This window comes from Falco biarmicus, chromosome 3, assembly GCF_023638135.1.
Source record: "Falco biarmicus isolate bFalBia1 chromosome 3, bFalBia1.pri, whole genome shotgun sequence".
In the NCBI taxonomy this organism is placed as follows: domain Eukaryota; kingdom Metazoa; phylum Chordata; class Aves; order Falconiformes; family Falconidae; genus Falco; species Falco biarmicus.
Window position 1 is genome coordinate 14,911,118 of NC_079290.1, and position 25,635 is coordinate 14,936,752.

The 25,635-nt window shown below is 38.4% G+C and overlaps 1 protein-coding gene across 5 annotated transcripts in view; it reads right to left on the reverse strand.

The window, feature by feature from the left end:
- EFR3A (EFR3 homolog A) overlaps positions 1-25,635 on the reverse strand; it is an 87,501-nt gene that overhangs the window by 21,055 nt on the left and 40,811 nt on the right. For 4 of the 5 annotated variants that reach the window (XM_056331251.1, XM_056331249.1, XM_056331248.1 and 1 more), the window contains 9 exons: positions 25,124-25,273; positions 18,875-19,012; positions 13,752-13,830; positions 12,708-12,843; positions 10,966-11,130; positions 6,001-6,115; positions 4,049-4,100; positions 819-991; positions 302-377 (listed from right to left, as the gene is read on the reverse strand). In XM_056331251.1, the coding sequence (XP_056187226.1) occupies positions 302-377; positions 819-991; positions 4,049-4,100; positions 6,001-6,115; positions 10,966-11,130; positions 12,708-12,843; positions 13,752-13,830; positions 18,875-19,012; positions 25,124-25,273 (1,084 nt within the window). The remainder of the gene's footprint in view (positions 1-301; positions 378-818; positions 992-4,048; positions 4,101-6,000; positions 6,116-10,965; positions 11,131-12,707; positions 12,844-13,751; positions 13,831-18,874; positions 19,013-25,123; positions 25,274-25,635) is intronic. The other variant, XM_056331250.1, reaches the window with a different exon arrangement.

Below are 25,635 nucleotides of genomic sequence, written 5' to 3' on the forward strand. Positions count from 1 at the left end.
CTTTGTGAAACTGTTTCAGTGAAAGGCCTTAAACTGGGCTCTGACAGGCAAATATTGACTCTGATGAGTGGCTCCACATATAAATCCTTTTGACTTAAAACAGTTGACAGTCTGAGACTAGGATGATCTAGCCGCACCTAGACTACTCTCTGAGAAGGAGTTTAGAAAGCAATGGGATACCTTCCAAACCTTGTGACTCAACAGGAGGGCTGCCTCCCCCACAACCCCACTGACTCAAACTAATTTAACAGTTACTTTATCTTCTTTCCAGATAGGAAAGTTCACTTTTTCATCCTATTACCTTTTTCATGAAGCTCACGTCTTGCCTTGAAATTTTGTCTCGTTTTATCTTTAGATCAGAAACATCTGGTATTATTCTACAAAGGAAACAAAAACGTTGTTTTAGCAAAAAGTAGCTGCGGAAGAGGATGTGAAATACATGAACTATTCAACCAAATCTTTAAGTAATTTCCATTTTAATTATATCAATGTTTAACAATGACATTCACATTTCATTTGAAGAAGGAGAAACATACACAGAATTATGACAATCACTTTTTTTTTTCTCTCTACATAAAATACCATATTCTGTCTTCCGGTTAAACTAGCCGATATTGGCAATGGTCATTTAAGGTATCATGCACTGAGGCTTACCTGTAAAGCTCCTGCCATCAATAAATGATGCTGAGCACTGTGCATTTATCAGAACAGTACATTAACATTTCAAATGAGGAAAAAAATTTAAAAACCAACAGTACTTATCAATTCAGATATTAAATTAGAATTTCAAGTAGGCCAAAGCAAAGAGAAAGAACTACCGTATCCCTCTGAGCTTTGCTCTGTTGTCATGCCGATCAATGAGATTATGCAATATTTCCAAGACCAGCTGCCTTAGCTCAGAGTCTTCCATGAGTGAAGGAGACAATAATGGGTCCAGAAATGGGGGAGGAAGTGCATTAGTTATCATCGTTGCTTTGTATCCTGAAGTCACCTGTTCATTGTTGGAAGTAAAATTAGTGTGTGTCATTATTGCATTGTAAGAATTACTTGCAGCTGTCACTCACCTTTTAGTGGGCTTGCTTTGGCACCTGAAAGGTGGATTCATACTCTAGTATTGTATTAGTTTTGAAAATTCCTAAACTCACTATGAATTTGGAAAGACTTTTATACTCATGTTCAAATGAACTCCCTCATCTGTTTTGAAGTGGTACTTCTCAGGAACCTTCTTCTACCAACACACCCGAAAGAAAAAACAAATTGAAATTCTTTCAAAAAATGACCTATGAAAAGTTGCAGGGCATAAAATGAAGATGGTAATAATTCCAAGAGATTTTTCTATTTCAGGGTCCGAGCTGCTCATACATGGTACCAAGTATGTTCATGTGAAGAAAAAAAGATAAATCAGGGCTTTTATGTACAACTTGAACATTCATGGATATTACTTTATTGCAAAAAAGCAAGCAGCAAACATAATTTTCTTAAAAATCTGTTACCATGGTGTTTGGTTTTTTTTTTTTTTTTTTTTTTTTTAACCTAATACTACCTTGACTTGCCTCATTCAATGACCTTTATTTAAAGCAAGCTCTGTAGGTACATAAGGAAAAGTTAACTTCTGACAATTTAAACATTAATTTGCTAAAAATTTACAGCAGTCAGAAATGTTTAGAATTTACTGTCTCTTAAATGGAGGTTACCAGAATTTTACAATCTCAAAACCAAAACAGAATTCAGAAAAACTGACAAGCATAAACTGTTGAGGATGACAAAGCAAAATTATTCAAAATTTAATTATTAAAAAAGCAATCATATTTTTATCTAAGACTTTACATAATAATTATATCTTCATTATACATATCTCAAACCATTACAGCTTTTACAAGTGAACTGTGTTGTGCTGTTTTTTGCTGGGACAGTGTTACTCTTCCTCATAGTGGCTGGTATGTGACTGTGTTTCGGACTTGTGCTGGAAACAGTGCTGACAACACAGGGATGTTTTCCTTATTGCCAAGCAGTGCTTACACAGCGCCAAGGGCTTTTCTGCTTCCACCCCACAAGCAAGGAGGCTGAGGGTCTGGGGGTGAGCAAGAAGTTGGGAGGGGACACAGCCAGGACAGCTGACCCCAACAGACCCAAAGGATATCCCAGATCACATGACATCATGCTCAGCAAGGGCTGCTGTTGCCCAGGGACTGGCCGGGTATCAGTTGGCTGGTGGTGACCAAATGGGTTGTGGGCAGCATTTTTTATGTTGTGTGGGTGGGCGTTGTGTTTGATTTTGTTTTATTTACCACTAATTTTTCTTTTTCTCCCCGCCCCCCCCCCCCCCCCCCGCCTTGTTTCCCTTTTTCACTTATTAATCTGTTTTAATCTCAACCCACTTTTCTCAGTTGTACCCTTTCAATTCTCTTCTCCATCCCACTGTGGAAGAGTGAGCAAGTGACTGGATGGTGCCTTACTGCCTGCTGGGGTTAAACCACACTGTGTGAGCAAGTGCTATTCCTATAGCATAACTCAACAGGCTGAAAGGAAGCTAGCTGGCAGAGGATACATGAAGGTATTTAATCAATCATTTTGAAAATGGAAAATTACTAATATTACAAACAGTAAGATTGCAAATAGAAGTGCATGCTTTCAATGAAGTGCCAGATTTTAATTGCATATACCACATTGTCTGCCTGTGTGTATGCATGACAACAGGCTAATTATATTGTGAAGTATTATGCTTTTGTAAAGAATACGTGATGTGCAATGCTCCATTCCGTACACAGAACAGGCAGGGTTTAGTAGTTTCTAGTTCTTTATTATGTGTGTAGACTAAGCCTTATATGCCACAACAAAAGCTTTGCTCTGAACACAAACCCTTCCCACATTTTTTCCATGATATTTATCAATGTCTGAGTAATTCATTAAGCAGCAAAACATTCACTTTCACATCTTTGTGCCATAATGGGATTTTTACTTCCATATTCTGAGAGGATCAAAAGCAAAAATCACTATCAAAAATGTTAAATTCATTCCACATGCATAATTTGAATCCCTTAAAGCATATTTAAGACTGTGCAGCACCCTGAATAATTAGAACAATTCCTACCAACTTCAATGGAAATTTTTAAGATTGGTGAGATGACTATTGTCAGGAAAAGTTTATGCATAGCTGAGTCTACCTTTAATGAAGGCAATGTGCAAAATGACCCCCTGAGGTCCCTTCTAACGTGTTTTCTCTCCTTAAATTGCAACTGTCAATACTCAGGTCTTCTGCAAGCCAGAATCTAGAATTCCATATTCTGACAAAGAAAGAACAGTTTTAACTGATTTGCCTAACACCACACAACAATTTCATGTCAGAGCAGGGACAGAAATTCATTTTCCAGGAAGGCACTCTTCTGCTTTAGTCATGAAATCATTCTTCACGCTATTTCCCCTACTTCAGTCACTAATTTTTGGTTTCTGCAACAAAACAGGCCAGAATTCTACAGGCAAGGGCCTCCTTTACTACCAACTTCTGATTTGTACCATCAGGATGTATTTCCAGAAAAACTCCTTGAAGGCTCACAGTTGAAAAATGTACTGGTGATAGAATATTTAACCATACCTTACAATAAACTTGAGAAATACTAGGAAGGAAAGAACAATGGTGCCTGAAGCTTTAAGGGCTTTGAAGTAGGCATCCATTCCTACAGTTTTAAAATATTACCCATTTTGACTAATTACAGGTTTCCTGGTGTCAAGAGACAAAAGTGATTTCACTTCAATGTTGCCAACATTGCTGGCAGAACTAGTCAACTCAACCTCTTGATGATGTTCTTTTGGATCTGCAGATCCATTTATAACTGGTAAAGTGCTCTAAGAGATGAATAAATATTTCTTGAACTTCTTGTAATGTTAAGTTGGGAAAACACTGTCACAATTTTATGCAGTAGAACTGCGGATCTAAGTAATATGAAGGTATGTTTAATTTCATAATGCAGAGTTGTAATACTGTACTTATATGTATAAATATATAAAGTGAAGCATTTATAACGTAGTATACTGAACACAGAAGGCTTACCATAAGTAGAGATCTCAGCAACATGATTTGAATCCTCCTAGTTCCCAAATCCCTACAATTGGAAAAAAGTTGAAAATTAGTTTCTTTGCATATTTTCAAAATATTATTCTACTTCAAACGTCATTCTAACACCTCCATTTTTGACAAGGGAATACAGCAGTCTTGGAAGGGATGCTAGCCGACCACAAATAAGGGGCAAATCTCTCTAAACGAGGTGCAATAACTAAATGTTTTTGAACAAGACATTTAAAGGAAGGCTTAAAAATCAAAGGCACATACAATTAAAAAATACAGTAAGTGATATATGGGAAGTTGATCTAAATCTTCGTGTTTCATTCCAAAACCTCTTTGTATCTTGAACTCTTCAACTGCTACATGCTTGACTTAATTTTCACAAGCATCAGCGCTCAGCATTTCTTCTGAATTAAATTTGAGTCTTTTTAAGAAACCAGAACACTTCTTGTTTAAATCAGACCCCAAAACTTTGAGACTAGGAAAAAGTTATCTGCAAAATCAATAGGAAAAACTGAAAGAACCCTCAGTTTTCAGATCACAGGAAGGAACACAGAACACCACTTAACCTTTCTTCATCTGTTCTCATTTCCATCTGCTGGTACAAAAAGAGGTTAAATACCTATTGGTATATAGTCACATATGCACTGTTCTTGCAAGATCTTACAAGATAAAAGTGCACTTGGAATAAATTGGCCCATTCAAAGAGACTCTTTCAAGAAAGTTAAAAAGGTACAAACCCTTTTGTCTACCAAACAGTATAAGGAAAGAGCAAGCCTCTTCACAAAAGTTATCCCTTACATAACAGTGGAAATTTCCACCTTCACAGGCTATAATCCTGGCTATATTCCGTTGGCAGTATCATTCATGTCTCTTGTGTAACGGAGACCAAATTTTCAGGCAGGTAACACAAGACTGTATCAGCAGTCAGAAAGCCTGCTTTATTTGGAATGACATACACACATCATACTAACATACTACTCAGTCCCATAGTTACATAAAATCCCATGAAGGAAAACTGTATAGTTAAAAAAACAAACAAAAAACCCTACACCAGCTGGTAATCCAAATAAATCCAAATCCAAAGGGATTAGTATTTTCAAATACCACTTTAACACGTGACAACTGCCTGGCACAGACAGATTCCTGTCTTCCATGGAACAGTGTCCTGTACTGCAGGGACCCAATACTCTATGAAAAGCTACCAAGCAGCCAGGAGAATGACAATGACTTCCTACTGAAGACAGCAGGTGATCGGACATAGGCGGCACAAAGTATCCATGCATACCTGCAAGGAATAGCTGCAACCTTCCCACTGACTTTCCCCATACCGAGAAAAATGAGTCATTAATCATAATTATTCATGTTACAGGGAAAAACATTACTTTGGTGCATGGCTGCTTTTTCATTATGGGTTTATTACAGAAATCTGCCCACCTATATCGTTTTCCTATTTCTACACAAACAGGGAAAATCTAAACCAAAACAAATTCACTGGAATTTCTGTGGTTGATTTCTTAATCTGAAGTCATCTTGTATAGAATTAAGAAAACGCAAAAAACATTAGTAAATTATGCACCTACTTGAAGAAATGTAGTCACAGTTCAATTTCCCTCACTCACAAAATACACATATAAGTAGTTATGGAATTAACCACCATTAAGTGGATAATTTTAGAAATGTTTGTACAGATGTGGAGAGAAAAAATGTTGTAGTGCAAAAAAATAAACTGCATTCCAATTGCTATTTTCTACCGGTAATGTGTTTGGCAACTGCTTTCATTTGTTGACACTGTGCAAATCTCTATTCTGCACAGTATTTAATACAGACCTTAATGAGTGAGAATTTGAATTTCACTTTTCCTAATGCTTTTCACTTCTTATCAGCATTCTAAAATCTAAATTTTTAATTAGAAATTAAAAAACGCAGGATATACAAACCCAAGGTGACTGGTATCCAGTGATTGTGTAGTTGTCCCCAAAACAGGTACTTTCCCCATAATGAACATCATAATCTCTGATCTCTGGTAATCTGGGAGATTGCTTCCAAAAAATCCTAAATAAAAGTTGAAGGAAATTACAGAAGGAAAGAGATATAGGGCCCTTCCCTTTCTAAGAAAAGCCTTATGAATACAAGGAATGTATTAACAAGGTCAAAATAGATGAAGTATAAACCCATGATTTGTTTTAGGGTGTAATACTCACATTTCAAGCATTGGAACAGGCTGTCCAGGGAAGTGGTTGAGTCACCATCACTGGGGGTATTTAAAAGACATGTAGCTGTGGCACTTAGGGACATGGTTTAGTGGTAGCCTTGGCAGTGCTAGACTCTATGACATTGAAGGTCTTTTCCAACCAAAACAACTCTATGATTGTATGTTCATTTCTGCTGAATGGCTTGACAGTGTCTTTTCATGACACTCACTTTCTTCTTTGAATCCTGAAACTTTCTAATTTTATCTTCCTTTAAATATATAATTTAAAATTAAGTATGTGACATCTGTTAACTTGTAACTAGTGAGGCATTGGAAGTTCTTCTAATAGAAAAACAGTGTTGTTACTTTTGTCTGTTCTGAAGTCATCATTAAATATTACAGGTCTGCAAACAGGAATCTCAGACATATTTACTTAAGAGACTACCGTGCTGAGCAGCTCTAGTGCCAGCACAGTTGCAGCAGAACAAACACTCCAGCACAGTGCACAGGGCTTTCCAAAAGTGGGGGAACCTTAGGGGAGTGGAGAGACTCACCAGAAGCCTACAGTTGGTGCCACAGCAGCTGAGGAGATCTGGGCAGGGCCAGGAGCAACAGCAGGCAAGCGCCTTTATCTATAAAAGAAGCCCCTGGGGAGCACTAGTGACCAGGAGCAGCATGGCAGCTGGCATGCAAGGAGGGTGCTGTAGCTCTGCCAGCTCAACCAGGGAGCAATGTTATCCACCTGGCAGAAAGCCGCAGCCTCTAAGCTCTGCACCCACCATGACGGATGCAGCCACCCAGACAGAGCTGCGGTGGGAACGCGCAGCCACCCAGGTGCCGGGCTGCGCTCCTGTGGGAGATGTGCCCGGGGAGGGGAACTGCTCCGATTAGTGACAGAGCTCCAGGGGAGGCGAGTAGGCTGAGGAGTGTTGGAAGAGTGCAAGAGAGAGAGAGAGAGAGGCTACTGGAACGGCACCCTACCTTCCCTGGGACAGGCCAGTCAGCCCACAGGATGCATTATGGAGGATTCCCTACCCTCTCTCCACCCGGCAGAACACGGTGACTTAAGGAACTGGGGGCCATGGTGACAAGTTCCTGCCTGGTGCAGCAGGAAGTACTAATGCGCACAGCATGAAGAATAAACAAGAGGAGCTAGAAGCTTTGGCCTAGTCCCAGAGGTACATCATCGTTGGCATAAACAAAATTTGGTGGGATGTCCTATGCCTGGTGTGCTGCGATGGACCGTTATAGGCTCTTCAGGAGGTATAGGCAGGGCAAGTGAGGAGGGGGGCTGCCACTGTATACAAGAGAGAGGCTGGATTCTATAGTGCTCACAGATGGTGATGACACGGTTGGGAGCCTCTGGGTAAGGGTGAAGGTGAAAGCAAATAAAGTAGATGTTGCTGCGGAAGACTGGTATCGATCACCAAGCCAGGATGACAGGAACAGTAAATTGTTCTACAAGGAATTGGGGGATTTCTGTAGATCAACTGCCCTTGTCTTTATGGGTGATTTTAACTTCTCAGACAATACTGTACAGCGGACACAAAACAGAAAATTTCTGAAGCACGTTGAAGATAAGTTGGTGCAGATACTAAGGAAGCTGGCTGGGAAAGGTACCCTCTTTAGATCTGTTGTTTGTAAACAGAGGTGATTGGTGGCTGTCTCCACCATAGTCACCACGAAGTAGCTGAGTTTCAAATCATTGGCAATAGCAGAAAAACTGCCGACAAAACTTCAACCCTGAATATGGGGTCAGCAGCCTTTGGGCTGCTGAAGGAGCTAGTTAGTAAGGTCCCCTGGGTATCTGCTTTTGAAGGTATTAGGGTCCATGAATACTGGTCACTTTTTAAGAGCCATCTCTTAAGAGTGCAGAAGCAAGCCATTCCAAAGTGTTGGAAGTCAAGCAAGCAGGGCAGAAAACCAGATTGGCTGAGGCAGGGATCTTCTTCTATAATTAGGTGGAAAAGGAAAGTGTATGGATATTGGAAGCAAGGACAGGAGACACAGACCACAGAGAAGCTGCTTGACACAGTAAGGAGAAAATTTGTGTGGCCAAAGCTCAATTAAGTTTAAGCTGGCCAGCACTGTTGAGGACAACAAAATCAGCTTTTTAAAATATGTTAACAGCAAAAGGAGGATCAGAGATAACATTGGTCTGTTGCTTGATGAGGTTGGTCACCTCACAAGTAAGGTCATAGGCAAACCAGAGAAGTTTAATGTCTTTTCCACCTCTGTCTAACACTGATGATGATGGGACCCCTGGAGCCCTGTGTTGGAAGACCATGACTGGGGGGGGTGGGGTGGGTGATAAACCCCCAGCTGACCCTGAACTTGTTTAAGACTTGCTGCTCCAGCTGGATGAACCTAAGTCTCAGGGGCCCGATGGGATTTAGCTCAGGTTCCAATGTCATTGCAGAACCTCTCTCCATTATTTTTCAAAGGTCTTGGGAGTCCAGGGACCTCTCTGGACTGAAAGCCGGCAAATGTTGTCCCAGTTTTCAAGATGGGTAAGAAGGAAGACCCTGGTCATTACAGGTCTGTCGGTCTCACTTCAGTGCCTGATTACAGAGAAGGCTGTTTCGGGAGTTAACGAAAAAAACGTCAGACAACATAGTCATTGGTCATAGCCAGTGAAGGTTCACAAGTAGAAGGTCCTACTTAGCCAACTCAATTTTCTTTTTTGACAAGATCACCCATCTAGTTGACCAAGAGAAGCCAGTAGATGTGGTGGTTTTAGATTTTAGCAAAGCTTTTGATACTATCTCTCACAGTATCCTTCTGGACAAAGTGTCCAGCACACAGCTAAACAAGTCCATAATACACTGAGTGAGCAACTGGCAGAGGAGTCAGTCTCAAAAACTTTTGGTAAATTGGTTACATCAGGCTGGCGCCGGTCACCAGTGGTGTTTCCCAGGGCTCAGTTTTAGGGCCAGTGCTCTTCAATGTTTTTATAAATGACCTGGACACAGGAATCTAACGTACATTAAGTACATTTCTTGACAATACTTGAACTAGGAGGAGCTGTGAACTCCCTTGAGGGTAGAGAGGCCTTACAGAGAGATCTGCATTGACTACAGAGCTGGGCAACCGTATGAAATTTAGTAAGAGCAAGTGCTGGATTCTCATCTAGGATGCGGTAATCCTGGTTCTGTATACAAACCGGGGGACAAGGGCCTCGAAATCAGCCCTGTGGGAAGAGATCTGGGGGTTTGAGTTGATGGCAAGTTGAATACGAGTCAACAGTGAGCCCTGGCAGCCAAAAGGGTAAACTGTATCCTGGGGTGCATGAAGCACAGCACAGTGAGCTGGTCAAGGGAGGTGACTGTCCCACTCTACACTGCACTGGTGCAGCCCCCCCCCCAAGTATGGTGTGCAGTTTTAGGTGCCTCAATATAAGAGGGACAAACTATTAGAGCATATCTACAGGAGGGCAATGAAGACGGTTAAAGGCCTCTAGTACAAGACTTCTGAGGAGCACCTGAGGTCACTTGGTTTGTCCAGCCTGGAGAACAGAAGGCTGAGGGGTGACCTCATGGCAGTCTACAACTTCCTCAAAGGGGGCAGATACTGATCTCCTCTTTTTGGTGACCAGCAACAGGACATGAAGAAATAGAATGAAGCTGCATCACAGGAAGTTCAGATTGGACATTAGGAAAAGGTTCTTCGCTGAGAGGTTGGTCAGTCTCTGGAACAGTCTCCCCAGGGAAGTGGTCAAGCACCAAGCCTTTCAAGAGTTCAAAGAGTGTCTGAGTGATGCTTTTAGTCATATGGTTTAGTTTTAGGTAGTGCTGTGAGGAGTAGGGAGCTGGGACTTGATCATTATGAGTCCCTTCCAACTTGAGATATTCCATTCTATTGCTATGCAATAGTACAAAAATGTAACTTTGATAGAAGCTTTACTTTCAAAGGTTGGGTTCTGGGGTTTGGGTGATTTTTTATTTTTTTTTGGGGGGGGGGATAGTTGTTTAACATCTTAACTTGGGAGTTTTATTGTCATGGTGAGAAATAATCTACTACGTATTTGCTACTTCTTTAGAAAGCTTTAAGCCATAAGCAATGGTACAGATAAATGTTGTTCACTAATGTAAGTTACATTCCCCCTTGTTCTGTAAGTAGAGGAATACACTTCATAAATGCACTGCATTTGTCACTACCATAAAGAGAAAATTTGAAAAAAGGGGATAGGGTATTTCAATGAAATAATTTACACAAGTTGTTGCTCATTTTCAGCATCATACTGAAAAGTACTGAAGTTGTGGTAGCACAACTGGCCATCAGGTGTCATTGTTGCTACTGTGTTTAACATTGGTTTCTACAAATTTCCAAGTAGTACCTACTGAAACATACTACTGCATATGATGGCAATATGATTTTCATAAAAGGACTAACAGTAGTTCTGTACTAGAAGGTACAGAATGATGTCTGTATTTCAAGGGCCATATAATAATATAAACAACAAATTTATTGTAAGTTCACCAGCATTTTCAATTTTAATTAAGCTATTTGACTATCTTCTCAGTTAACAATTAAAAGAACAGTCTTTCAAAGTCAAGTAAAGTGAGCCTGATTTATTTAGAGGCAAGCACAAGCAGAGATACCACATTTGCCACAATTCCTTTTTGCTTCAAGCCGTTTTAATACTATCTGATTAAGGAAGAAGGAGAAGGGGAGGAATTTTAAATGAGCCTATATTACTACCATTACTCACCAATTGTTTGAATAATAGCATTCTGAACAATCCTCTCATCACTCTCCTTGGAGCTTGTGCTGAAAGTGGCACTCCCTGCTGAACTACGCCTGTCACCCAGCTCAAAGTCAACACTGATGCGCAAGTGCTTCAACAAGGTGTTAAAAACCTCCAGAACTGTTGGGCCTGGAAACAACACACAACAAGGACTGCACATCTCAAAGGGAAAGATGCCATAAGAAAAGGAAAACTAACATTTTCAATCCCTTTTCAGAATAAATCAGATTAAGCTGAAAAGAACAAGTGAAATTCACTGTTCAAGGGATAAACTTTTGAAGTGTGCCTATACCTTGATATTTTAGAAATTAATTTGGAATCAGGAAATGCAATCAGTTAAGCGTAATCCATTACTATCGAGTTGTACTGGGTCTGGCTGGGATGGAGTTAACTTTCTTCCCAGCAGCCTGGGTGGTGCTGTGCTTTGGATCTGTGACTAGAACAGTGTTGACAACACACCAGTGTTTTGGCTGTTGCTGAACAGTGCTAGCAAGTGTCAAGGCTTTTTCTTTTTCCCACTCTGTCCCTACAGATTAGGCTGGGGTGTGCAAGAACCTGGGAGGAGACACCGACTGGGCCAGCTGACCCAAACTGACCAAAGGACTATTCTATAAGATATAACATAATGCTCAGCAATAAAAACTCAAGGAAAGGAGGAAGAAGTGGAGGACATTTGCCTTCCCAAATAACCTTTATGCATGCTGAGGCCCTGCTTTCCAGGAAGCAGCTAAACATCTGCCTGTCAACAGGAAGTTCTGAATAAATTCCTTTGCTTTCCTTGTGCATGCAGGTTTTGCTCCACACATTAAATTGTCTTTATCTTGATCCATGAGACTTCTCACCTTCCTTCTACCTTCTCCCTGTCCTGTGGAAGAGGGGAATGAGCAAAAGCTGTTGGCCAGAGTCAACCCGCCATGCAAGTTTTGCATAGAAAATATGAGTGGTCGCTGAAATTAAGCATCAACAATGGGTTAAACTGCAGGTACTTGCACCTGAATTTCAGTTATTTGAAAACCTGCTACTAAAATCTAGTTATATATATATATTTATAACAATGAATGAGCTCTTTTAATAACATAGTAAAAGACTTCACAAGTCTGTGTATGCAAGTGGGTTTTGTATAAAGAGAAAGGACAGGTTCAGATTCAAACTAATGAAGCAATGCAATTAGTTTCAGCAGTAGACCAAAAGAAAACAGCAGAGCACATCTGTGTACACATCTTCATAACTACTTGTACTTCAAGGAACTATGCTACCCTACATGACATAATTCACCTTATTTCAGCTGCTTCACTGTTACTAAAATTTCTCAAAGATCATTCTACTCGACTCCCATATTACCACTCATCTCACAGTAGCTGCACCACAAAGCAACAGTGCTCTTGTTTGTAGAGTCACACAAGGTTCTAAGGCTTTGTGACTTCCTACCAAACAGGAATTCCTGCCTTCTACAAGGCTGTAAAAACACATCTACTAATTTTTTCAATGTAAAGAACTATAAAACAGTCAAATGGCCAAGTAAGTAAATTTGAATAATTGTAAACCAAGTAAGATTTCAAGTGTTTTATCAGCACAGAGGAGAAAAAACTAATAAATCAAACCTTCTCAAAATATATGCTTTAATTCAGTCTGAAAACAAGGCAAAACTGAGCACCACTCTTCAGATCTATTCTTTGACTTGATGCCTTTTATTTAAGATGACTTACCTATTGATCCTTTAGCTGCTATTGCAACTGCTTCCAAAAGAACCTGAATAATGCCAGCACGAACTCGTGGCGAGTCCCTTTTGCGAACATCAAGGTGCCCAAGAATTTCTTGTATTACATGATGGGAATATTGTGCCTATTAAAAAAAAAAAGAACAAAAAAAACCAGGAAGAAAAGCTTAATCTGTGACTTTAAGAAGAATAAACTCTTACACCATGAAGTGTCAGTCATTACCATGTTCCTATTCTGCAACATTCTTACTTATAAATTAATGTAAATTTCAATCAATTCATTATTAGATACAAATTTTTAAAAAAACACCATGACAGATGAAGCCACCCGGGTCCATCCAGCCCCATATACAAAAGCTCACAGTATTAAAATATCCAGGAACATTTACAAGAACAGAGGAAGCATGAAGTGGTACTTCATTCAGCTAACTGCAGTTCAAGGAATTTAGTTGGTCTTACAAAAAAGCGCCATTGATATAAATGCTGAGAAAACTCACCTTTCTTCCACAAACCTGGAATTTTAAGACTTTATCTTTTGGGCGTCTGCTCTTGACGCAATCCAAGAACCAGACTTTGACCATGTTTACAACAGAGGTTGCCCACTAGTAAAAACCAATTAGCACAACACAGTTCCACATGAAGTTGGTTTCTTGGGTTGTAAAAGCAGTACAGCTGTATTGGCATCGAGAAATTATGAACTTAAGAGAGATCTATTTAAGTAGCACAATGTCAGATCAGTAGGGCTATCCTGCTCCTTGTTCTGGAGCTTGCTGGAGGAACTCTGCCACTACCTTCCACTGAGAATACCTTAGTATCTTTTTTCCCTCATACAAATGTATAGTAATTACAAGTAAATCAGATAACACAAACCACAATTAGGTTATTATTTGAAAAGCTTAAAGGATAAGGCTAAGGAGTTTGGATTCTTTGACTTCATCTGTCTATTACTACCATGGCGAGGTAAGCACTTAGACCCCTCTCATGTGCTTGAAACGTTTTATGCGAGGAAAAAAAACCCTCGAGAAAATCCTACCTGTATAGAATACATGATGATTTTGAAGCAGGAAACAGCAAATTCATTGGGATCCCATAGTCTGTGATGGTCTAAATGCCTGTAACCAAAAATTAAGGGAACTCAAATAATGACATTCCACAGATACAATAAACGGCATCTTATACTCAAAATTCACCTCAAAGGGATTATTTCCTTACAGAAAGCTTCCAAACAATGACTTACTAACTAGGTAAGAAAATCAGAACTTTAGCAAAGCCTTTGTTTCCAAGGTTTAGGATGTGATCTCAAAACATTTGGCTGGAACAGAAAGTCCTGACCTTCTAGTTCCAGAATTTAAGGAACGTAGTCATATCAAAGATACACAGTTAAGAATATACCATTTCCATACAAAGTGCATACATAAAAATGGCTGTGACATTATATGCTTATTTAGATGAAAAAGATATACTGAAGAGGATGGTTGTAATACCTTGCCAAACTTCCACTCTAAATAAGATAAATCACTTGTTTTGAATCAGGAGCTACAAAATAATTATGTCTGAATGTTACATTCAGAATAGAGACTCTAAGGAGTATCTTCATTTTGACAGTAGTTTAATGAATAATATATATGGAAAACAAAGAAGAGCTACTCTTTGTGTATATAATCCTTTATCACTCTGAAGCATTTCAACACTTTCTGTAAGAAATATCAAAACAGAATCAGAAGAATGCATGCATCAATTTCTCCTTAAATGGGATAGGAACCATGGATGAAAAACTGTCAGTTTCAAGCAAAGACAATAAATTTGGCTTAAGCACTATGCTGAATGCCATGAACAGGGCACACACAAAATTTTCCACAAAGGAGATCCGAGTACCTGGAAAAGCATGACAAAAATAAATGCATTTTCAAATCTCTAAGATTGAAAAACGTAATTTTGGATGCCTTTTAATTGGTATGACTTAGGTTAAAAAAACCAAAACCCAAAACCCACACAGAAACCCACCAAGCAACAAAAAAAAATCACCCCAAAACCCACAAAGAAATCTTACAGAAACTGAATTTAGATAGTATCCAAATACGTACCTCAGCTACAGAATCACTACTGGACTGCCCTTTCTCAAAGAACGTAGTAAACATACAAAGATGCTTTAAATAACAAACTTGAAAACACACAAGTGAAAAGTCAGTACTCTGAACACAGGAGGACTGACTGGATGCTTTAACCTACTTTGCCTAGAACCTGGAGGTCTCAATTAACTCACTGGCCAGCTGCTACCAGCCTAGTGACCTAGCTGAGTACACAGGTCTCCTTCAAGATTGATTAAACCAGCTGGCATAAAGCTACCCTCTCCTGTGCCCTGAATTATGATGCAGCCTATTGCAGAGCTTAAAATTTTGACACTTACATACTCTAATAGAAATCCCTACAGGAAAGAATTTCAGGAAATTTAAAGGTGTTTTTCTGCCAAGATAACAGCAAATTTACACTACTAAATATCAAACTGGACTACCTGTTGAGGATAGCTGCCTTTCTTGTCCACATTCCAAACACACAGGTATATTTAATCCTGCCTTCAGGTAGAAAGACAGACAAAATTACCTCTATAAATCTTTCAAGGCTTATCAGTTCATGATTTATTTATTCATGTCTTCTTTCTCCCTAATATCACTCCAGCACAGTCCATCATTTCTTGTACATGATAGCTTATTTTAGCTAACTTATTTTCTTTTTGTCTCATCAAATACAAAAAAAATCATGCTCTCCACTATCTTCTCCCAATTAGAACTGATCCTTTAATCTGTCAGAGTAGCATGTGTTCTCTGTTACCCTTGACAGTTCCTCTTTATCTGCCCCAAAGATCCATTTAGGCAGATTATGGTCAACAATCACATATCAGGATTTTTTAAAAAAACCTTTCCTCCCAAAACAAGACATAGTTTTCTTTTTCCAGAAAGGCTAGGTATTAGCTGCTTCTGGTAGCTGAACTGATGGAAAGACAGCAGGGGGAAGATGACAGCCTAGGTTAACGTTTTGTGTAATAGCTCCATGGACAGCATACTTTGCACAGTGGTACTTTCCTCCTAAGAAAAGGAGTATTAGATTACTGTAGGTGATATATTTTACTTGTCATAATGCAGGCAGTGTATTCAATGTAGTTTTGTTTTTGTAAAAGACTGTAAATGGTATTTTCACCATGGCACATTTAGTTTCTTTAAAATCAAGTCACAACTTGCCTGTTGTTTTTTCCAATTATATTTCTTTTAATAAAGAATATCTAAGTAAGATTGCAAAACATTCTATTGCTGGATTAATAAATGCCAAACTCTGCCTTTCATTAAGATCTGCTGTATATACATAGTAAATGTGCACAATTAGGTTTCTCAAATTAAAAGGAACAGCAGAACCAATGCTGCAAATTACTACTCTATGGAGCGAGAGCCACTAACGGTCCCTGGATTTGCTCACATTGTCACACATGCAAGCAATCCTTTACAGTACAAAACAATAAATTGATACTGATGATTGGAAAGCAGAAACAAAACATATATGGGAATATAAAATCTTCTCATGTATCATGTTTGCTGATACATGTCTTTTGATAATCAAATCAATACACCAGTCTTTTGATAATCAAAACACTTGCACAGATGATGTAATAACTCACAAGAATGGAAATATAGCAAGATGAATAAGGCGTAACTTGTTATACTTGGGAAGTTGTTTATATACGCTAGACTCCTGTATCCCTCTGGACTTGCCTGATCTATTCACCACTGAAAACTCATGCTAAGAAATCTAAATAGCTTGTGACTGCTGACATGAAGTAAAAATAAATCATAGCATATATTAATATAAATTTTTTTACTTTCATTAAGCACTTTTCCAGATTGATCTGTCAGTTTTCATTAAAAATGAGAATTTGAGAGTTTCTACCTGCTACATGTCGACACTTAAAACCATGGAGACTTTCTGCCAAAGACAAGGAGAATTAAGGTCAATCCAAACCCACATCAGAAGACCAACTTTAGATTTCAACTGTCATCATTATAGTTAAATCCCTCAATCAGTGAACGTACTCGGCCTCATGATCCAAGAAGCACTATTCTCTCAGTTTTGCACAAGGAGTGATACAGCATTGACCGATACACCAATGCCATATGACTAAGCCTTCAAGTGGGGAACTGAACCTGCATCTTCAGTGTTAGCACTGTAATAAGCGGCCTTATCTTTACTTCCAGAGCTTGCTTAAAAGCTGTGAAATTGTTGAATAATGTTAGGAGATCCTCTTTTCTAATCAAGTATACATAAACTAAGTCAGGTTTTTCAACCAGATAAAGTGCAATGGATTCACTGTCTCAAACTTTCTTTCTAACATTTCTGCCCATTCACAAAGTGAGGCTGATTAGAGCGAGCACTCACTTTTTGCTCAGGAAAATCAGTTTGGAAATTGCATTTTTTGCATCTCTTGTTCTTCAGAAATATTAAACATTTCCAGTAGTTCTTTATAAAAAGATAAATTTATCTGGCAATTCTTCCTTAAAATGGAACACAAAAAAGGTGACCACAAAGACTCTCTATTCATAGAAGAGATGGTATATTCTGAGCAACTGGTCATTATCTAATGACTTCAGCTCACAAATGCAGCATGTGGCACCACTGGGATGCCCAAAGACTCAAGTGGTTCCTTATGATCATAGCAACCAAGAAAAGAAACTAGGCTGGAAATAGCACTTTGAATACATAAAGCTTTGGCTCTACCACAGGCAGGTGTGACACCACCTCAAATCCCAAACCAAGCACTAATTCTAATCTAGAGAATCTGGAATTATTTGCGGAAAATTTCCCTGATACTGAAATCATTCAAAAGACTGAAGTAACTGCATATGCTGATGAAGTTTTGAGATAAGCCTGTAAAAGGAACTGAAAAGCGGTAAGAAAGCACTGCAATAGTTCCAAATAGTCCATACAGACTGTTTAGTACCTAAACATTCACTCTAGTGGCAGGTATTTCGGAGGAATATATTTTTTTTTGTTAAGTAAAACACTCAACTTTGCAACAGTTAAACTCCTATCAGATCTGTATAATAGGTATACTTGGAAAGTAACATAACAGCACAACTCTTTGTATTTAATGGTTTTGGGTGAAAAAACAAGGGGCTACAGTATTTTCTGCCCTCAGTATCTACCCCACCTTATTTTTGCATTTTTGTTCTTACTTCACAGTGGTAACTTGAAAATGGCTTTTGGTAACTTGAGTGTCTTTCAGTGTATGAATAGAATACTTAAGTCTTTGTGGGAAGCATGAGGCCATCTAAACCAAGATATTCCCATAGCCGGTGGGTATCTTGAAAATCTACAATAAGGAGCAAGCAGCTCTCCTCATCAACAGCAAAAGCCCGGGTTTAAAAGTAGTATTACCAAGTCTAAAGCTTCCTGCAAAGATTTGTCCTGAAAACATGTCTAATTTCTAGACAATAGCAGAGGTGAAAGAAGCATATTTAAGTTATCTCAATGCTTGTAGCTTTTTTTCACATCACATTTTTTTAAGGAAGCAAGTGGGGCAATGCAGAGAACTGAAAAATGCTGCTCATGGTTGTTTATACACCAGCTATAATTTGTACTGCGTACATTTGTACATAATGTGCACACAGTGTGCACACCTGCCATTCACTAATAAATGAGCTGTAAAAAGATATTCCTCACAGAATACCAAAACGGGTCTTGGAAGAAAACTGCAAGAAAATAGAATTCTTAACTTTATGTATTAATCTGGGCAGAGTATTCATTTGTGCTACTTGCATTTTATTTAGCTTGTCTCTACTGACTGCAACAGTCATCTATGGGACATTAATATCTTGAATAAACAGTTTCACGCTCAAAAGAAAGACTAGCTGAGGCAATAACCCATGCAAATCATTATATTACACTTCTAAACCCCAATAAAATGGAACACATTTCTCAATAACTATCTTCAAGTTAACAGAAAGGCAACAAAGAGGTGAGATTAAAAGAGATGCAATTTTTTGAAGAAACATGAATGGAATCCTTTGGGTTGTAAAGAGCAAGGAATTTAATGCAAGACAGCTGGATAATGAAATAAAAAAAAAATATAATTCCCTTAAGATAAGACCTTTCCATGAATTTTCAACTTACGCGAAAACTGGTCTGACAGCATTATTCATATTTCCATACGTTGCTCGTCCTAGTAGCTCCCTGAAACAATTCTCAGCTAGCAGAGCAGGGTTTTCCTCTTTCTCTCCTCCTGTAGGAGAGGATGGAGGGCCGGTTCTGCTGAAATAAGACAAAAATACATTTATTTTACTACTGATTAATATTCATCTTCCTTACTGTACTCAGCCTTGGTTCTTCAACATTCATCAGTCATACTCTCGATCTTCTAGGCCAGGGGTCCTCAAACTTTTTAACCAGTGGGCCAGCGTGCGGATGAAGTGGCAGGCAGTCATCTGCGGCTGCTTGGCTTCTCCCCCAACCCCTGGCGGGGGGTTCTGTAAATACTGGGGGCCAGATTGAGGACCCTGGGGGGCCGTATCCAGCCCGCAGGCTGCAGTTTGAGGACCCCTGATCTAGGCAATATTGGTATCTCAAATATGCATCAACCCAGAATTCTGAAAAAAATATTTTATTCTTTTATAGCAGTACTACAGGTCACCATTTGCTCACTCAGTACTGACCACTGTATTAGTGAATATTTACATGACAAAAGCAATGGCTGTTAACATTGATTTAACTTAATACCCACTCCATTTTGACAAATTACTACCCATTGCTAACAATGAATGAAAGCTACGAAACCATGCAAAAAGTTAGGCAGAATCTTAGTCATTTTGTTCAGACTAATGATCTCATTCACCTGCCCATTACTGAATCCACCCTGTGTGGGTGAGTATTAAATAAAACTCCAATAGTTATGCAGAAACAGATGGCTTGTGACTTCAAAAGAAGTCTGACTGAACTAATTAGAACATTATCACCCACATAGAAGGTGAGCAACTTCTACACTATCTGGTTAGAGGTAACTAACTGATTGTCTCCCAACATTACTATGGAGAGCATTGTATGGGGTGCCCAGGTGCTGGTTGTGAGGCTGTGGGGTAGCTTCTGCAGGACGTGTGTGTGTGTGTGTGTGCGCACGTGCATACGCATGTGCTCAGTTTGGCTTTCAGCCAGGGCTAATCAACCACAAGGACTGCAAAGTTAAGCATAGTACCTATTATAATGTCTGCATCAGTACACACAAACCTCGCATTTTAACCTTATTATAATATAATCCTTTGTCAAGTTGGTTTTTTGTCCTATAGTATTCTATGATACTGCTGGGCAACTGGACTCCCATATTTATCACATAGTATGTTACAAATAACTTGGGGGGGGAACCCTAATAAACTCCTTTCAGATTTGCAAATATATTTTTAAGACATAGATATTGATATTAATTTCCCCATACCATATTTACAAAGGTGGTCCCTGTTGAAGAAGGACTCTTCTTTCACTAAAGGCATTACTCAGAAACACCAACTGATTTCTTCAGTCAGAAAATAGTAACAGTGAAAACATACACTGTTAAACCTTGTATCAGATAAAGACACCATTAGGAGTGTTAAACTGCCTAAGTTTTGCTTAATTGCCTAAGCTACTACTTCTTCAGTTGCTAAAATATCCCAATGAATGACTTAAACTAAAATGAATATTATTTTATAGTAAGAAGGAATTAAAATCAGCATTTAAATATCAGCTTCATTTCATATGGAAATGTTAACTTATGAGTTAATATATCTTTCAGTGCAAAGCAAGGCTTTAATGTTTCATCCTCATCACAGCAGCAATGACCAATCTTTTGTAAAATTCAAATACTGGCATTTTCATTTCTTTCTTTTCTCTCTCTGACTAGGAATTAGACTATTTAAAATCAACATGGTACAAAAAGGAAGCAAGAGTACTGAATTAAAGACTGAATTCAGATACAAGAGAACTACAGAAACTCCACACTATTTTGGACAACCTAAAAGCTGCTCAAGCCCAAATTCTATCACCAAGTTTTGAAGGGAATAGCCTGTTCCTCACCTTGGCATAACTCAAATCAGCACCTGCACTGTGAACAGTGAAGGGCAGAGCCTTTCCTGAAGAGTTTCCAGTTCTCATTTTTGATGCAGGTCTTGGTAATGTTTTTTGGTTCATATTTTGGGTTGTGGGTTTTTGTTTGGTTTTCTTCCTTTGCCCGAAGTTACCTCCTTAGAGCAAATTAAAGGCATTTGAAATTTATTTCTGAAGTGCTTCACACATCATACCATTAAGCTGTTACTAGTATTTCATGTAAATTGAGCACTTGACAGGTGGAAGACTGAGAAAGAAAGAAAACTGTTTCTTCTAAGGTATCAAGAAGTACTGTTCCTACAGGTGTCAAGTATTTTTTTTGCACAAAAAACAGAAACTTAAGTGAGAATTCATTCACCTACATTAACATTATGCATGTATGCATTAGGAGACTTTAAGACTGCAGAAATCAGTACACTAAAACGGTAAACATACTTTCAGTTCTGCAGAACAAGCTTGTGCGTTAAATATGTTTTTAAAAGTGTTCACGAAGAGCATCAACTTTAATTAATGTTCACTCTTCAGCACCATAAAACCATAGCTTTAGAGCATTATAAAAAGTCAAATACTGAAATGCCAGAGTTAAATGGACACATTAGCATCATAGTTGTAGTATCTTCTGACAGCAAGAGATCTTCTAGTGTTTCAAGACTACTACAGTCTTAAAAGTTCCAATATAAAAATCCTGTTGCCTCTGGTAACACCAGTGTCTCAGAAGTTACCATAAAATCTGATAAGTTAGCAATGTTAATAATAAAAAAGCCCCAGGCACCCTGTTAGATAAGTAAAGAGAAATAGTTTTATAAATGCACAATGATTAGAATTCTAAAAGGCATGACAATTTGTATATAATCCACCATGAGTACCACTAAACTGCAGCTTTACTCAGCTGCTGTGCCCCTCAATCTCCCCATTTTTTTCCCTGTACTGCCTAGATTGATGTAGGCAGATGGGCATCCTTCTCAGTGCAGAGAAGGTATAAAAGACAGTGCAGTTCTGTCATTCTCATTGCCTTTTTGACAGATTCCCTAGAACACAGCAGCATTAAAGGTGGGTGTTGGAGGGCAGGGGAAAGCAAGCAGAACACACAAGAGTTCGTCTATCTGGAAGAATTCTAGTTAAATGTAGTAAAAATAAGTTATGTTTTAAGTGTTTGTATATGCAATCCTACAAGAAGGTGACTTCTCAGCATTGCTAGGAATCTCATTTTAGAATAGGTTAAAGAAAGAAATTGCAATTCAGTCTTACTAGTCTAAAATATTAGTCTTAGATCGCATCAGAATGTTCAAAATTATTTCTCATAGGATAGGAATGTAGGAATATGTCTGTAGGAATCACATTTTTATTTTGAACTTTAATAGTACCTACCTCCAAGTATTCCTCATTACGTATTTCTCAGCGTTATCAGATGAAAAACAATGAACACAAAACTATTCTTTTAATGTTTTAGTTTTAAAGGAAAGCTTTGTACAGCCCCTCAAGTTTCTAAATTCAAATCAGCAACTCATTACTTATTTTGTTTCACTGACTTGGTTTTTAAGCAGAGGTTACAAAACCTCTGACAAATCCAACTGCAACACTGCAGTTGGATTTGCATCCTCTGCATCCAGACTTTCTGTACTACCTCAAGCCCAGAGGAGTGAAGCATGAAATGCATTTTGCAATGAAATGGGCAAGAAGCACTCCCTTTAGCTGTTCTACCAGCTTTCTGGTGGGTAATCTGTATCAGAAAAAGTGGCAACAAGGAATGGAAGGAGGGACATTTTGAGGTACAGTAGTTTCCACAGCAAACATCTAATCACAGGCTTAAACTGGCTCAGAGCAATTTTAAAACCACAAAACCAGGACTGGCCAAAAAATATGATGGGGCAGACGAAGACTTAACCACTACTTTTGAGCAGAGCAGCCACAGGAAAGTTTGACTGTGACTCACTCACTCTGAGAAAGAAATATATTCTGATCTACCTCTAAAACAGAATTTATATGAACACTATAGATCCATTAGAAGGATTTGAAGTCAAGTCCACAAATGCTCGATGTCCTTCTGCCTTAAATAAGGCTTTCACATTTAGCTTTGCAGTTATCACGAGGAGTATGTTACAAACTAAGTGAATTTCCAATTTCATACATCCCCTTCCCATTTTAGAGATGCATGTAAATTGACATACATGATCAACTCTTCTGAATTTTCTTCCAGAAACTTGAAGGAGATAGGCAGAGTCTTTCAGGCAATGCCTTATACTATACTGAAGTACACATGACAATTACTTTGTCATACAGAATCATAGTGAAGTACAGCTTAAGAAAAAACCCAATCTGATTTTTAGAATATGTTACACTTGCAGATTTGTCTGATAGTCACATAACTAGAATGTGCATTCAGATATATGGATAAATAATGACATCCACAATTACAATTATCTTTTAAAAATGTTGTTTAAATATTAATTTCTTTACTCCAAAAAATTGTCTCATCTGACATGTACTCAGAAGAATCTTAAATTAAGCTAGTAAGGTTCTACAAGTAAAAATTACACTGATCTTTAAGGTATGCTTTACCTATGTGTACTTCAGCTTTAACTAAAAATGGTTATTTTCTATGGACTTTAGTTGAGGGTATTTTCTGGAACTTCTGCTCTTTCTCAAATAATGCTTTGATTCCATCTGCCAGAACAATATGCTTCTTACTCCTACTCTTCAATATGCCTCTGTTTGTGCTCCGCAAATATGAAGTCACATATAAAACAAGATGAGAAATTTTCTATAACATCATTTAAGGCCAGCAGATCAACAATTTATAAATACTGTTTTCAGCTTTTCTCTCATATGCGCTTCACACAAAGCCCCTACTTGCCTCTTGGAAAGTCATTAGTCTTTTTTTCTGGTGAATGTGCATTATAGAAAAAGTTTCAAGCAGCCAGTTCAGATATTTAATTAACAGTTTCTTTGTGACAGATTTGTTTTTCTACCACCACTACTGCATTGCTCAACAAACGGTAAAAATTCTTTCAGTACATATAAACTGATCTTCTTTAAGTGGTTGATCCAAATCCTATTTCAGTCAGTTTTTCCATCAGTAGTTTAATTTTGCTACATAAAGGACAGCATATGCTTGAGGGCACTGTAAAAAGTAGCAAAGGAAAGAGCTCACCTACATCTAGAAGCTCTGCAAGAGCAAGCAAAAGCTAACTAGGCTCTCGTTCAAACAGCAGTTTCAGAAACCTTTGTTTCTTATTGAGATCACTCTTCAGATGTAACATGTGAGAGAATATTTCTGCTCATACTGTGTGGGCCCTCAGTTATATGCAGTGAATAGATAAAGCATGGACAGATAGACAATGAGTGATTTTAGTAATTTAGTCTGAAATTTTGCCTTGGAGAAGGGACAGGTACTAGCAGTCAGAAATAAGTGAAGACAAATAAGGGTGAGGAATGGAAAAAACCACCCCCAAAATCCAACAAACCAAAAGAGAATCCTGTCAGATTTAGCAACAGCATCATGTGGAAGCATGAGAAGCGTGTTGTTATGGGAAGGCTGCTGAGCCTACTTACCAAGCAAGTTTTAAAGCAGCTAGAGTTGGGCGTGAAACAAACATTTAACCTTGTTTGCACAGCTGAAGTTGGTTTTAAGGAAGTTTCCCAGTTCTAGCAATAAAGACTTTTTATACCTACATAGTGCTTAGCCACAAATAAAGACACGGACCAGAAAAAGCGACTTTTCAACTGCAAGGTGACTGGCATATCCTCAACATCAGTTATCACAGAGATCTTTTCTGAAGGCATACCTGGCAGGTAATATGCCCAAGAGTCATTGAAAGCAAAAAAAGAGAAGGGTGTCTACATATAAATAGATTTTAAGTTCTCAGTTTAAGTACTGTTGCAGACAGGACAGACACTTGTTACTAATTGCTAAATGGGAATTAAACCCTCAATTTTTAACAAACAACTAGCAAAATCATTTGAGTCACCTAAAAGCCTGTGCACTTACTAATCTCTGCATCTGATGTTACAAAACACAGATTTTACAATTTTTAAGAAGTCTAAACATGATTATACAATTTTTGGAGCAATTTTTAGGCCAATAAAATCTAGAACAAGTGAAATGAAGGTGGTTGAAAAGACTCCAAGGCAAGAAACATTAAAGACAGATAAGCAGAGCTGTTTCAAGGAGACTTAGCTAATAAATGTCCGCAGTTGTTTCCACTAAAGGGAAGAAAAAGGTATATACCATAAAAAACAAGCATAAAGATTGCTTAAAAAAAACATTCCGGTGACCAGGAATATCAATACCTGTCAATATCTTCTATTTTCTGCATATTAAACAGCAATGATGGTACTATCTTGTCCATGTGTTGAGGTTCCCATATAGTTGCTCGAAGTTCATCATTAACTGTTTTTCGAACCACTCCCTGAATGCCCCTGATTCCAGCAATTCGTATCCTAAGGAAGGGAAAAAAGGAATTACTGAAAAGGAGAAACACAGCACCTCACAGTATGGTCCTCTACCTTTTGGGCAGTAGTAATTATGTAGTATGGAATCCCATTACATTCTCACAAATAGTAATTTGGAAATCTGGCCAATTCGTTAAGTTTGCCCATATTGTTTTTAAATGCCCTTAAAACTCATAATGAAGCTGACAAAACAACTGAACAGATGATCTGTAAGGATAGTGTTGACACTGATCAATGAATACTCAAAACTGTGTACGCCACTTCCAACAGAAGTCACATGGGTAAAACCCCACCAACTCCACATGATTTACTACCCATTAGTTGAAACTGTGTGCAATCTCAACCTACTC